This window comes from Rhynchophorus ferrugineus, unplaced genomic scaffold (genome assembly GCF_030347505.1).
Source record: "Rhynchophorus ferrugineus isolate W39M unplaced genomic scaffold, kcgeb_rfMv2 rfM5, whole genome shotgun sequence".
NCBI lineage: Eukaryota > Metazoa > Arthropoda > Insecta > Coleoptera > Curculionidae > Rhynchophorus > Rhynchophorus ferrugineus.
In genome coordinates this window covers 5012008-5025794 of record NW_027472584.1, presented here as the reverse complement: position 1 = coordinate 5025794, position 13787 = coordinate 5012008, and the positions used below count along the sequence as shown (strand labels likewise).

General features: G+C 31.3%; 1 protein-coding gene and 2 pseudogenes across 3 annotated transcripts; 1 reads left to right on the top strand and 2 right to left on the bottom strand.

The window, feature by feature from the left end:
- Positions 1-2541: 2541 nt before the first annotated feature.
- LOC143197343 (electron transfer flavoprotein-ubiquinone oxidoreductase, mitochondrial pseudogene) lies at positions 2542-3096 on the bottom strand (annotated as a pseudogene). Its single transcript, XR_013005986.1, has 3 exons — positions 2983-3096; positions 2611-2927; positions 2542-2560 (listed from the first exon to the last, which is right to left on the bottom strand). The product of XR_013005986.1 is annotated as an electron transfer flavoprotein-ubiquinone oxidoreductase, mitochondrial pseudogene (transcript).
- Positions 3097-10085: 6989 nt separating this feature from the next.
- On the top strand, positions 10086-10831 carry LOC143197570 (non-structural maintenance of chromosomes element 3 homolog). Its single transcript, XM_076406109.1, has 4 exons — positions 10086-10097; positions 10155-10371; positions 10429-10643; positions 10698-10831. The coding sequence occupies exons 2-4, from the start codon at positions 10194-10196 to the stop codon at positions 10806-10808; spliced, it is 504 nt and encodes a 167-aa protein (XP_076262224.1). The 5' UTR covers positions 10086-10097; positions 10155-10193; the 3' UTR covers positions 10809-10831.
- On the bottom strand, positions 10816-11999 carry LOC143197571 (electron transfer flavoprotein-ubiquinone oxidoreductase, mitochondrial pseudogene; annotated as a pseudogene). Its single transcript, XR_013006023.1, has 3 exons — positions 11886-11999; positions 11514-11830; positions 10816-11463 (listed from the first exon to the last, which is right to left on the bottom strand). The product of XR_013006023.1 is annotated as an electron transfer flavoprotein-ubiquinone oxidoreductase, mitochondrial pseudogene (transcript).
- Positions 12000-13787: the final 1788 nt, after the last annotated feature.

The following is a 13787-nucleotide window of genomic DNA, read 5'->3' as shown; positions in this document are numbered from 1 at the left end:
TGTGTATCTAACACCCTCGGTTTTTGTTAGAAAATATTTCTGTCCGATAATAAATAAAGCATTAATTTTATTTTAAAAAGCTCTAGTAGTTATTGTGCGATCATTTTTAATTCATGGTTATTGTAATACATGTTATATATCACATAGTAATACATGTTTAGTTTAAGTTGTATTGTATTGTTTATATTTATTTAGTATATTGTTTAAAAATAGCAATTCATCTCAGAACATTCAAATATAAAAGTAACTCCACTTCCTTTAAAATGTAAGTATTATAGATATATTAATAGTATTCAGTAATGTTTTTCTTTTTCTTTTTTAAAGTTAGTACGTGAAGGAATACGTCTCGCGTATACTAAGGTTGTAAAATATAAGCAAATATTAAATTAATTGCTCCAAGCAATTATATCCGTCCTTTCCTCTCTTACAATTTATATAGGAAAGGGATCGAACATACTCGTCTGACATTAAGAATTAAAATAAAAAGCCAAGCCGTGCATTAGATTTTGCATATTTTGTAGTGGTTAGTAGGCATGTTGGCCACAAAAAATATCGATATGTCGAAGGAAAAAATATCCATATTTTTTGCAATAAGTATAAGATATATCGATATATTACAAAAAAATGTATGTATATTTTTAATTGAAAATAAACATAGTCAAATATTAGCCTAAAAAATATTTTTTTCTAAAACTCTTAAGGAATAACGGTATTTTTGATAAACCATTAAAATTAAGTACCAGAATTCACTAAACGTTTAAAAGTAAGTTCCGATTTGAAAGTTTTTTTTAATTGTACTTAATCTTCTGAAATTATATCATCTAAAAAATATCGATATATCGACAAAAAAATATCGATATTTTTTCTGCATCCCTAGCGGCTAGTTATTTAAATTTTTGTGTTGATAGTGCTGTATGGAGATAGCTGATACACGATTTTAAAGTTCTTCAAGTCGTAAAAATGTCGAAGAAGCGAAGATCAGTTAGCGGGTCTCATAAAACCAAATCACAGACTGATCCAGACGTACCGGATCAAAATACAGAAAATATAATCAATGATGTAGTCAGGTACATTATTCTTAAAGCTGACGAAAATTCATTTTATACCAGATCCGAATTAAATCAAAATGTAATTCACAAAAAGGGCCAATGCGTGGATAGTGTTATACAACAAGCAATTAAGGTTCTGGAAAATGTTGGTATTATTATTGTTATATGGATGTTGTTGATATTGTTTTGCATACATTTTTAGATATATGGTTACACACTTACTGAATATGATGATGTAAAAATGAAAAAAAAAATTTTTTTTTAATTAGTATGTTGCCTTCTGTAAATTATTCCGATGAAGAGGAAGAATGTGTTTCTAGTTATGAAACTGGTTCAAATGTACCAAATGCTGCTCACAAGATACTGACTCTATTAATTTTATCCCATATATTTATGACAAACGCGCCAGTATCAGACAGTGAGCTCTACGATACCATTCCTTTATTGTTTTTATATTGTTGATTTATTATTTCAGAATCCCTTTATAGTTTCCTGAAGTCCTTGGATATTGATGTAGAAGTTGAGCATCCATTTTTCGGTAAAGTCAAAGAATATATAAGAGAAACCTTGATAAAGAATTATTACCCTCACTGTGAGTTTGATGAGAAAACGAAAATACAAACTTTCCAATGGGGGATTCGAGCTGAAATTGAAATCTCAAAGATGAAGGTTTTACAGTTCGTGTGTGAGGTAACTATTTCAGTTGACTTATAAGCACATTGTCAGGTTATTATTGATTTACAGATGTATGGAAATAAGCAACCAAAAGACTGGCCAGAACATTACAGAGCGGCCGAGAATCAGTTCAAAGAAAGAGAAGAGCTAAAGGAAGAAACAAGGGATGAATCAAGCTAGTCACCGATACTGGTAGAACTACAATATAAAGTTTATTTGTATACAAAAATTGTATCTTCTTAACTAATACAATATAAATAAAAAGATATAGGAAAATGTTAAATCTCATTGGTCCTTACATTGCGTTGTAAGCTGGGCCGCGACCTCCTTCTGGGACCACCCAGTTATTCTGGCTGGGGTCCTTGATGTTGCACGTCTTACGGTGGATGGCCCTCTCCAGAATCGAGTGACACAAACTCATACACACCAGCGGGACAATAACAATCTTCGAGTCCGTCGAAGATGCCTAAGTTTCGTTTGACAGGATTTTGCGAGTTTAAAGTGTTGCATAACATAATTTGTGTTATACACTATATGTACGCTTTTAGTTGACTTTAAAAGATTCCAGTTGTGTTTTGATGACATTTGGGTGATTATTTTATGAACTTTTAAACAATTCATTAATAAAAAAAACTTATTTTTGTGTAATGCTCTAATTTTTCATTAGGTACAATCCTTTTAACTAACTTTCGGCAAGGTAATAAAACCCGTGGCAAAGACTACTAAGCATCCTCCAGGAAAAGTGAGATTGGGGATACTGTGAAAACTGCCGGTGCCCTGGTGAGATCCTATTGCCGTCTTCGAAGTGATGCTTTATGAACGGATGGTGTTTGAACCTGCGAAGAAACGAACATTACCGCATTACCGATCTTTGGATATTCAGTACTTTTGGAATTCCTTGTACGGGCTCAGGTACAGATTGATGTAATCCAAACCCGACGGCGATCAGGGATACCTCGTCGTTAAATGATACAGAAAGGATCCTCCGTAGGTGTTCTTATCCAAGGGCCAGCCGATGGTGTGCTCCGCGCACCCGGTTTATGTTTGAATCATTCGTCGCGATATCTTTAACGCTCCCGTCATCGTTGTACAGGACTTCGGAAGGTGCATAACCCGGGCCCACGGCCTCAGCTTGCTCTCCCAACCACTGAATAACGTGTCCCAGCGGGACGATATAGTTCCCGTGATTAAACATCGGAGTTCCTGACGAAATATCATTTATTCAATATATAAATCGATTTAAGATAAAGAATCCAACCTGGCAGGGCTGGTACCGGAATCCTACCGGTGCTAGGTAATAGACCGAACTTATCCTCCGTTAGGGGAGTGTTCAGAGGCGCGCCCTTCTCTTTCCAGTCCCATTTATAGGGCCTTCTCGACGATGATTACCTAAAAATCTATGTTCCGTATAGACCACCGATCAAGTGTGCTATGACTTCGATTCCACCGACCCTGATTTTCTTCCCTTCCGCGTCCAACAGTTGTTTGGCTCGTATGGTCGCGCTTATTCCAGTTGGACCATCGCCGACTATCAGAATATCAGTTTACATCTAGAATGTGTAATTTAAGAAAAATTAATCCTTTCAAGGTAAGTAATAATTTTAGCATGACATGTCAGACAGAAATTGTGAAGAATATATATTATAAATTTAAATAGTGTAGATACTTAAAGTGGTAGAAAAAATAGTGTTTTAAGCTGGGCATATATTTTTTCAGACTATTGAAGAAGAATTAACAGACTGTAACAGGAATAAAGCCAAAGCCAAGTCTCTTTGAAACAATTTTTTTGTTTTAATACGGACAAATTCTATGCATATTTATAATCAGACTTATAGACAGACAGGTAAAATAATAAAAATGATATCAATAAAATAATTGGATATATAATGTTTAATTCATAATAATATATATTGTACAATTTTCTTAATATGTCACTCAAATTACCAATATTAACCTACGGGATAACGATGTCTTCTTTTCTTACTTAAATGGTAGTTGTTAAAAATAGAACCTTTTTTATTTATTATTATAGCAATAATATAGAATAAATTATGTTTTAATGAAAAAACAGCTGAATCATAGTGCATTTTATATTAAAATTACCTTTCCATCTTGGATCTTCTTCTCTTGGATGAATGAAATATAGTGTGTTATCTTAGAAAATTGATCCGAATATATTCCTATTTAATCCAACTGCTGGACTAGAAAATATGATTAGTTATATTTAAGAGTTCAAAGGTTACTTCACAATATACTATAAATAAAATAAAGCTCCAGACAATAATTGTATCATTACATATAATCATTTTAAGCTATAAAATTTAAAATATCTTATAAAATTTATTTTCGACAAATTAATTAAATATTCCGAATTAAAATGAAATTTTAGATATTTTCAACGAATTCCCTAAATGCAAACTCATTTTCTTTTATTTTAACAGGGAATTGTATAATTAAAGGTAACAGAAATACCTTACTCAAAAAATCAAAGTCCAACTCAGAGGTTCAAACAAAATATATCAAAATAAACTGAGCTCAGTGCAATTTTTATTTATTAACCTTTGCCAACAAAGTAACTTATATCTATAAATGTAATTTTATGAAAATCGGTCTTATAACATAAATATAATACTAAATAACACATAAAGTCACAGTTCAGAATCCTTTTTCTCATCTTCTATGTTGATTGTCTCCTATATATCAATCTTGGAATAATTCTATGTCCAAAATATTACTACAATATTAAATAAGTGTATTTTCATCTGTAATAAGATTGTGGGAAAATAAAAATGATACGGCAAGACCGATTGTTTAGAAACAGACATTTGACAAGATTGTAGAAATTTGTTTTTTGGGTTGCCGAGCGAATTTAAACCAAATAAAATTACCTGACATCTGTGGAATTTTCGAAAAATTTATCTAGTAATCCTAGTTAAAAGAGCACATTCAATCCATATTTAGCTACTAGGTCACGAGAATTTTTGATATTTACGCCTTCACTCAAGCACATCTAAATAATAATGTAAGGAAAAAGGCTTTAAAAAACTCTGTATCAATAATTTCTTACAAAAACTTATATTGTTCCCAATCATAAGACTGCGTAGTGTTGTTCATTCTCAAGGAACTCAGTATATTGTACTTCTAAGTTTAAAAGGTGACCTAATTTTAAGATTTGTTGGAATTGGCATCATCCTGAAAATAGACTATAAAAATACACTTGATATCATAAAAACTAATTTAAATTACCTCTGACATGCCTTGTACTTTACCAATAAGACCGTTGTCAAAATCTACCACATTGTCAAACATTCTATCAATCATATCGAAAATAGTCTACAATTTTGTTTTCCTATTTTTATTTTTGGACTTTGTTGGTTGCTGGAGAGGAGTTTTAGAGTTTTCTTGCTGTTTGTGTGTTTACCCTTCAATCTCAGGAATATTCACTAAACCAGGTAACATTTTCAGAAGCGATCCTTTTTCGATCTTCCTGATCCAGCGACTTCTAAATCATCAACCGTGCATTTTGTTGTAAATGATTTCTTATGGGCTGGCCCAGACTATCTCCAAGTTAACCTCCAAATTACGTTTTTGAGCAGCTTCATACACAATAAAAATGGGTAATTTTATCATTTGATTTTGTTCTTTGCAATTACCTGAAATAAAGGTAAGTTATTTAATCATCATTTTCTATAATAAATTGTCTACTCATTGCTTCAAATGAGAACTCCTCCTTGTTTTGTTAATATAATTTAGAGCTTGCAATGCAGCTTCATTACGAGCATTTTTTATCGTTTGCGCCTCTCCATAAAATTTGACGTCGTTGACGTTAAAATGGACTTTGAAAGGTCCCTTCGTGTCAGAATCATTTCTTCTAACATGAAGAGTATCATTAAAATGAACCGTGTCATTCAGTTTATGCAAATAAGATTTTTTCTCTGAAATGTCTGGTGATGCAGTCTTGCCTTCTATTTGTTCCTAAAAGGCACCTTATGAATATGAATATGAATATGAATTGAATAAATATTGAATACCAAAATATCATTAATTATAGAGTATTGTACAGACATCCCTACCTTTAATGCTAAATTGTTTAGTAAAGCTACAGGTGTTTCTTCAGGTTCTTTTCACTCTTTTTGATCTTCAAAGAATGATGTTAATATTCTGTATTTTTCAGAGCCCTCTGTGCAGCTTTCCTTTGAGCATTCTTCAAGCTTTTACCATCCACTGCTTAATTTTCATTTCCTAAATAGAAAGCAATGGTAAAAACTGTATTGTGAGGTCAATGAAATTTTTGATATATAATTGCATCTAATAATTTCACATTAATATACCTCTTCGTTAATTAATTCATATGAAAATGTAATATCATTACATTCAGCAATTCGTGAATAGAACTTAATGCGGATTTGTCTTCTGCTGGTTCACTAGTCAAACCTAAAACTCGGTTTGTTTCTGGCACAGAGGGATTATTTTTCCACGTTTCCGAATAAAGATACCACGATGAGGTATCTATTATTCTTCAAAGTTAAAAGCGTCCCAGATATAGATCCTTTTATACCAGTGAATTAACTATAAACAATGCTATTTACCAACAATAGAGTCCCTGTCGCCAAAAATATTTTTATATCATTTAATAACAATCCATAACTTAAGCTTAACAAGGAAAATAATAGTAGTATACAATTAAAGCAAATCATACTCAAATAATATAAAGAGAAAACATATATAACCGGGGAAACACACTAGAACTAACCTTAACATAATAATATAGAGCTGTAGGGGGTAAAAAAAATTTCGATATTCTTGATAAAAACTATCGATATTATTAGTAAAAATATAGATAATTTTGGCTAATCTATTGATTTGGTTTATATTGGTTTATTTTTTTTAATACCGTAGTTATTGCACTAAAGATTTCGGTATTTTTTTTCCTCCCATATATTGATTTTTTAAAATTATTTTCTATCGATATGTTTTCTGGCCGCGGACATATTTAAAAATATCAATTAACATATTAAAATACAATAAAATATTTGTGGGGTATTATTCCATTTCATAGAAAAATTCCATTCTTTTTTACAGATCCACAGAACATTCAAATATAAAAGTAATACTACTTCGTTTAAAATTAAATTATAAATTGCATGTTATTGCATGTAATTATTATAATACTATACAGTAATTTTTTTTTTCTTGTCTTTTTTAAAGTTAGTTTATTATTAAGCCTACTGACTGGCGAGTGGCCAACTTAGAAATTATCCCAGAAGACATCCCGTCTTACCCAGCCTGGTTACTGGCGTGACTGGGATCATTTTCCTTGTCGGATTTTGTACTCTTACCTAAGGGCATTCACAAACATCACAAATTTACTTACATGCCCCAGCAGAATTCGAACTCGCGACTATCGCAACAGGGGGACCATCCTGTCGCCTTTACTACTGCGGCAACTAAGCCAGCTATTAAATCGTTTATCATGAAAAAATATTTTATAAAATAAATAAACTTTTTTATAACTATTAATTTGTGATATGTATGGTTGCAGAATGTATGAGCAAATTTAAAAAATTCCCTTATTTCTCATATGATTTATCTACCAAATACTTCATTATAATGAATCAAAAATTATGGATAAATGATCCAGGGTTTTGTAGAAGGGTCGGGGTCAGGATATAATGAGTCAAGTAATAAGGGGTCAAGTTAATGGTAGGTTTTATCAGGATAAACGATATAAATGTGCATGTATTTTGATTTTGTTGATTTGACATTTAGCATGATTTTTTTATTATTGAAATTCACGCCATTTCCTTTAGCTTGTAGGATTGGTTGCATATATCACTTTAATTCTCAACTCCCCACTCTAAACGTTTTTTCCGCTCTATTCTAGGTTTTATTTGAATTAAATATTGGATTTATTTTGTGTTATGTCAGTTCTATTGCTGCTTTTTAACGTTATTATTCGGTTTCTTTAATAATAACAGGATAACAGTGCATTTAATTTGATTTGTGCTTTTAATGTGAAGATTTATGGTTTTTATATGAAAAAAATCAAAATACCGTGGGGTAAGGTAATGCTCTAAAACTGATTTTGTTTATAATGTATTTTTAATGTGCAGGAATGGTTGATGGTGAACTGAAATCTTGATTCTTGATGTATTGAAACATTTTCGTACCACCGATCAAATCACCTTCAGAGACAGTAGTGTTGTATATTTTAATTGTTATGATAATATTTTACGTATATCAAATTACTAGAAGAAATTAAACTAAAAGTTTTTAATATACGAACAGTTTTTACTTCATTGAATATTCCATATTTATGTTTATTATATAAAAGGGAAGAATAAGAATATATATGTATATTTGCTTTTAGGTGCGCTGATTGTTATTCTACAATTTTAAAAATAATCTCACTTATGACGCCTTTGTTATAATGTATAAATTTTAAATGTTTCAATACTTAGGTTTTATTAAATGGAATTTGAAAATGGTTAGTAAGTGTTAGCTCATGATATATTTTGCGTATACTTTAATATGCAGACGTAAATTACTTCAATGATTATTATAAATCAAATATATTTTCGGGCATATATTGAAGATATTTTTAAGACAAATGTTAGTAACATCATTTTTAAATTACTCACTTAACTTTATTATGGGAGAAACATGATTAACTTAAAAAATAGTGGTCGAATCGACTGTTTTTATTCGATAGTTACCAACACTAATTCAATTTTAGTTGGGGCAGTAAGGAAATGCACTTTTTTATTAGAACATAATTAGCGTTGGGAACTATGGCTAATCAGTCGCTAGTTTCGGTTCGACTGATTGTATTACTTTTTACTATCGACTGTTTTTGAGTCGTGTACTTTTAGTTACTATGTTCGGTTCTACTAGTTTCATTCGACTGCTTTTTAACGTTCTGACTCTGTCGTCCTAGGCGCGACCTTGACAAAAATGTATACCGAATTTATGCTTTCCTAGATTTATATATAATATATTTAGTTTTATGATTTTTTTGGTAGTTTGCTTCTAAATAAAAATATATTGTATATTAATATAGCAACACTTTGGAACGATATTTTTCAAGATTGTTAATGTAATAGGGTAAAAAATTAAAATTGTGAATGACAAATAAGTAATAGGTAATATTTCTTTTGATTGACTTTTTGGTGTGTATCTAACACCCTCGGTTTTTGTTAGAAAATATTTCTGTCCGATAATAAATAAAGCATTAATTTTATTTTAAAAAGCTCTAGTAGTTATTGTGCGATCATTTTTAATTCATGGTTATTGTAATACATGTTATATATCACATAGTAATACATGTTTAGTTTAAGTTGTATTGTATTGTTTATATTTATTTAGTATATTGTTTAAAAATAGCAATTCATCTCAGAACATTCAAATATAAAAGTAACTCCACTTCCTTTAAAATGTAAGTATTATAGATATATTAATAGTATTCAGTAATGTTTTTCTTTTTCTTTTTTAAAGTTAGTACGTGAAGGAATACGTACATCTCCGTCTCGCGTATACTAAGGTTGTAAAATATAAGCAAATATTAAATTAATTGCTCCAAGCAATTATATCCGTCCTTTCCTCTCTTACAATTTATATAGGAAAGGGATCGAACATACTCGTCTGACATTAAGAATTAAAATAAAAAGCCAAGCCGTGCATTAGATTTTGCATATTTTGTAGTGGTTAGTAGGCATGTTGGCCACAAAAAATATCGATATGTCGAAGGAAAAAATATCCATATTTTTTGCAATAAGTATAAGATATATCGATATTTTACAAAAAAATGTATGTATATTTTTAATTGAAAATAAACATAGTCAAATATTAGCCTAAAAAATATTTTTTTCTAAAACTCTTAAGGAATAACGGTATTTTTGATAAACAATTAAAATTAAGTACCAGAATTCACTAAAGTTTAAAAGTAAGTTCCGATTTGAAAGTTTTTTTTAATTGTACTTAATCTTCTGAAATTATATCATCTAAAAAATTTCGATATATCGACAAAAAAATATCGATATTTTTTCTGCATCCCTAGCGGCTAGTTATTTAAATTTTTGTGTTGATAGTGCTGTATGGAGATAGCTGATACACGATTTTAAAGTTCTTCAAGTCGTAAAAATGTCGAAGAAGCGAAGATCAGTTAGCGGGTCTCAAAAAACCAAATCACAGACTGATCCAGACGTACCGGATCAAAATACAGAAAATATAATCAATGATGTAGTCAGGTACATTATTCTTAAAGCTGACGAAAATTCATTTTATACCAGATCCGAATTAAATCAAAATGTAATTCACAAAAAGGGCCAATGCGTGGATAGTGTTATACAACAAGCAATTAAGGTTCTGGAAAATGTTGGTATTATTATTGTTATATGGATGTTGTTGATATTGTTTTGCATACATTTTTAGATATATGGTTACACACTTACTGAATATGATGATGTAAAAATGAAAAAAAAAATTTATTTTTTAATTATTATGTTGCCTTCTGTAAATTATTCCGATGAAGAGGAAGAATGTGTTTCTAGTTATGAAACTGGTTCAAATGTACCAAATGCTGCTCACAAGATACTGACTCTATTAATTTTATCCCATATATTTATGACAAACGCGCCAGTATCAGACAGTGAGCTCTACGATACCATTCCTTTATTGTTTTTATATTGTTGATTTATTATTTCAGAATCCCTTTATAGTTTCCTGAAGTCCTTGGATATTGATGTAGAAGTTGAGCATCCATTTTTCGGTAAAGTCAAAGAATATATAAGAGAAACCTTGATAAAGAATTATTACCTTCACTGTGAGTTTGATGAGAAAACGAAAATACAAACTTTCCAATGGGGGATTCGAGCTGAAATTGAAATCTCAAAGATGAAGGTTTTACAGTTCGTGTGTGAGGTAACAATTTCAGTTGACTTATAAGCACATTGTCAGGTTATTATTGATTTACAGATGTATGGAAATAAGCAACCAAAAGACTGGCCAGAACATTACAGAGCGGCCGAGAATCAGTTCAAAGAAAGAGAAGAGCTAAAGGAAGAAACAAGGGATGAATCAAGCTAGTCACCGATACTGGTAGAACTACAATATAAAGTTTATTTGTATACAAAAATTGTATCTTCTTAACTAATACAATATAAATAAAAAGATATAGGAAAATGTTAAATCTCATTGGTCCTTACATTGCGTTGTAAGCTGGGCCGCGACCTCCTTCTGGGACCACCCAGTTATTCTGGCTGGGGTCCTTGATGTTGCACGTCTTACGGTGGATGGCCCTCTCCAGAATCGAGTGACACAAACTCATACACACCAGCGGGACAATAACAATCTTCGAGTCCGTCGAAGACGCCTAAGTTTCGTTTGACAGGATTTTGCGAGTTTAAAGTGTTGCATAACATAATTTGTGTTATACACTATATGTACGCTTTTAGTTGACTTTAAAAGATTCCAGTTGTGTTTTGATGACATTGGGTGATTATTTTATGAACTTTTAAACAATTCATTAATAAAAAAAACTTATTTTTGTGTAATGCTCTAATTTTTCATTAGGTACAATCCTTTTAACTAACTTTCGGCAAGGTAATAAAACCCGTGGCAAAGACTACTAAGCATCCTCCAGGAAAAGTGAGATTGGGGATACTGTGAAAACTGCCGGTGCCCTGGTGAGATCCTATTGCCGTCTTCGAAGTGATGCTTTATGAACGGATGGTGTTTGAACCTGCGAAGAAACGAACATTACCGCATTACCGATCTTTGGATATTCAGTACTTTTGGAATTCCTTGTACGGGCTCAGGTACAGATTGATGTAATCCAAACCCGACGGCGATCAGGGATACCTCGTCGTTAAATGATACAGAAAGGATCCTCCGTAGGTGTTCTTATCCAAGGGCCAGCCGATGGTGTGCTCCGCGCACCCGGTTTATGTTTGAATCATTCGTCGCGATATCTTTAACGCTCCCGTCATCGTTGTACAGGACTTCGGAAGGTGCATAACCCGGGCCCACGGCCTCAGCTTGCTCTCCCAACCACTGAATAACGTGTCCCAGCGGGACGATATAGTTCCCGTGATTAAACATCGGAGTTCCTGACGAAATATCATTTATTCAATATATAAATCGATTTAAGATAAAGAATCCAACCTGGCAGGGCTGGTACCGGAATCCTACCGGTGCTAGGTAATAGACCGAACTTATCCTCCGTTAGGGGAGTGTTCAGAGGCGCGCCCTTCTCTTTCCAGTCCCATTTATAGGGCCTTCTCGACGATGATTACCTAAAAATCTATGTTCCGTATAGACCACCGATCAAGTGTGCTATGACTTCGATTCCACCGACCCTGATTTTCTTCCCTTCCGCGTCCAACAGTTGTTTGGCTCGTATAGTCGCGCTTATTCCAGTTGGACCATCGCCGACTATCAGAATATCAGTTTACATCTAGAATGTGTAATTTAAGAAAAATTAATCCTTTCAAGGTAAGTAATAATTTTAGCATGACATGTCAGACAGAAATTGTGAAGAATATATATTATAAATTTAAATAGTGTAGATACTTAAAGTGGTAGAAAAAAATAGTGTTTTAAGCTGGGCATATATTTTTTCAGACTATTGAAGAAGAATTAACAGACTGTAACAGGAATAAAGCCAAAGCCAAGTCTCTTTGAAACAATTTTTTTGTTTTAATACGGACAAATTCTATGCATATTTATAATCAGACTTATAGACAGACAGGTAAAATAATAAAAATGATATCAATAAAATAATTGGTTATATAATGTTTCATTCATAATAATATATATTGTACAATTTTCTTAATATGTCACTCAAATTATCAATATTAATCTACGGGATAACGATGTCTTCTTTTCTTACTTAAATGGTAGTTGTTAAAAATAGAAACTTTTTTATTTATTATTATAGCAATAATATAGAATAAATTATGTTTTAATGAAAAAACAGCTGAATCATAGTGCATTTTATATTAAAATTACCTTTCCATCTTGGATCTTCTTCTCTTGGATGAATGAAATATAGTGTGTTATCTTAGAAAATTGATCCGAATATATTCCTATTTAACCCAACTGCTGGACTAGAAAATATGATTAGTTATATTTAAGAGTTCAAAGGTTACTTCACAATATACTATAAATAAAATAAAGCTCCAGACAATAATTGTATCATTACATATAATCATTTTAAGCTATAAAATTTAAAATATCTTATAAAATTTATTTTCGACAAATTAATTAAATATTCCGAATTAAAATGAAATTTTAGATATTTTCAACGAATTCCCTAAATGCAAACTCATTTTCTTTTATTTTAACAGGGAATTGTATAATTAAAGGTAACAGAAATACCTTACTCAAAAAATCAAAGTCCAACTCAGAGGTTCAAACAAAATATATCAAAATAAACTGAGCTCAGTGCAATTTTTATTTATTAACCTTTGCCAACAAAGTAACTTATATCTATAAATGTAATTTTATGAAAATCGGTCTTATAACATAAATATAATACTAAATAACACATAAAGTCACAGTTCAGAATCCTTTTTCTCATCTTCTATGTTGATTGTCTCCTATATATCAATCTTGGAATAATTCTATGTCCAAAATATTACTACAATATTAAATAAGTGTATTTTCATCTGTAATAAGATTGTGGGAAAATAAAAATGATACGGCAAGACCGATTGTTTAGAAACAGACATTTGACAAGATTGTAGAAATTTGTTTTTTGGGTTGCCGAGCGAATTTAAACCAAATAAAATTACCTGACATCTGTGGAATTTTCGAAATATTTATCTAGTAATCCTAGTTAATAGAGCACATTCAATCCATATTTAGCTACTAGGTCACGAGAATTTTTGATATTTACGCCTTCACCCAAGCACATCTAAATAATAATGTAAGGAAAAAGGCTTTAAAAAACTCTGTATCAATAATTTCTTACAAAAGCTTATATTGTTCCCAATCATAAGACTGCGTAGTGTTGTTCATTCTCAAGGAACTCAGTATATTGTACTTCTAAGTTTAAAAGGTGAC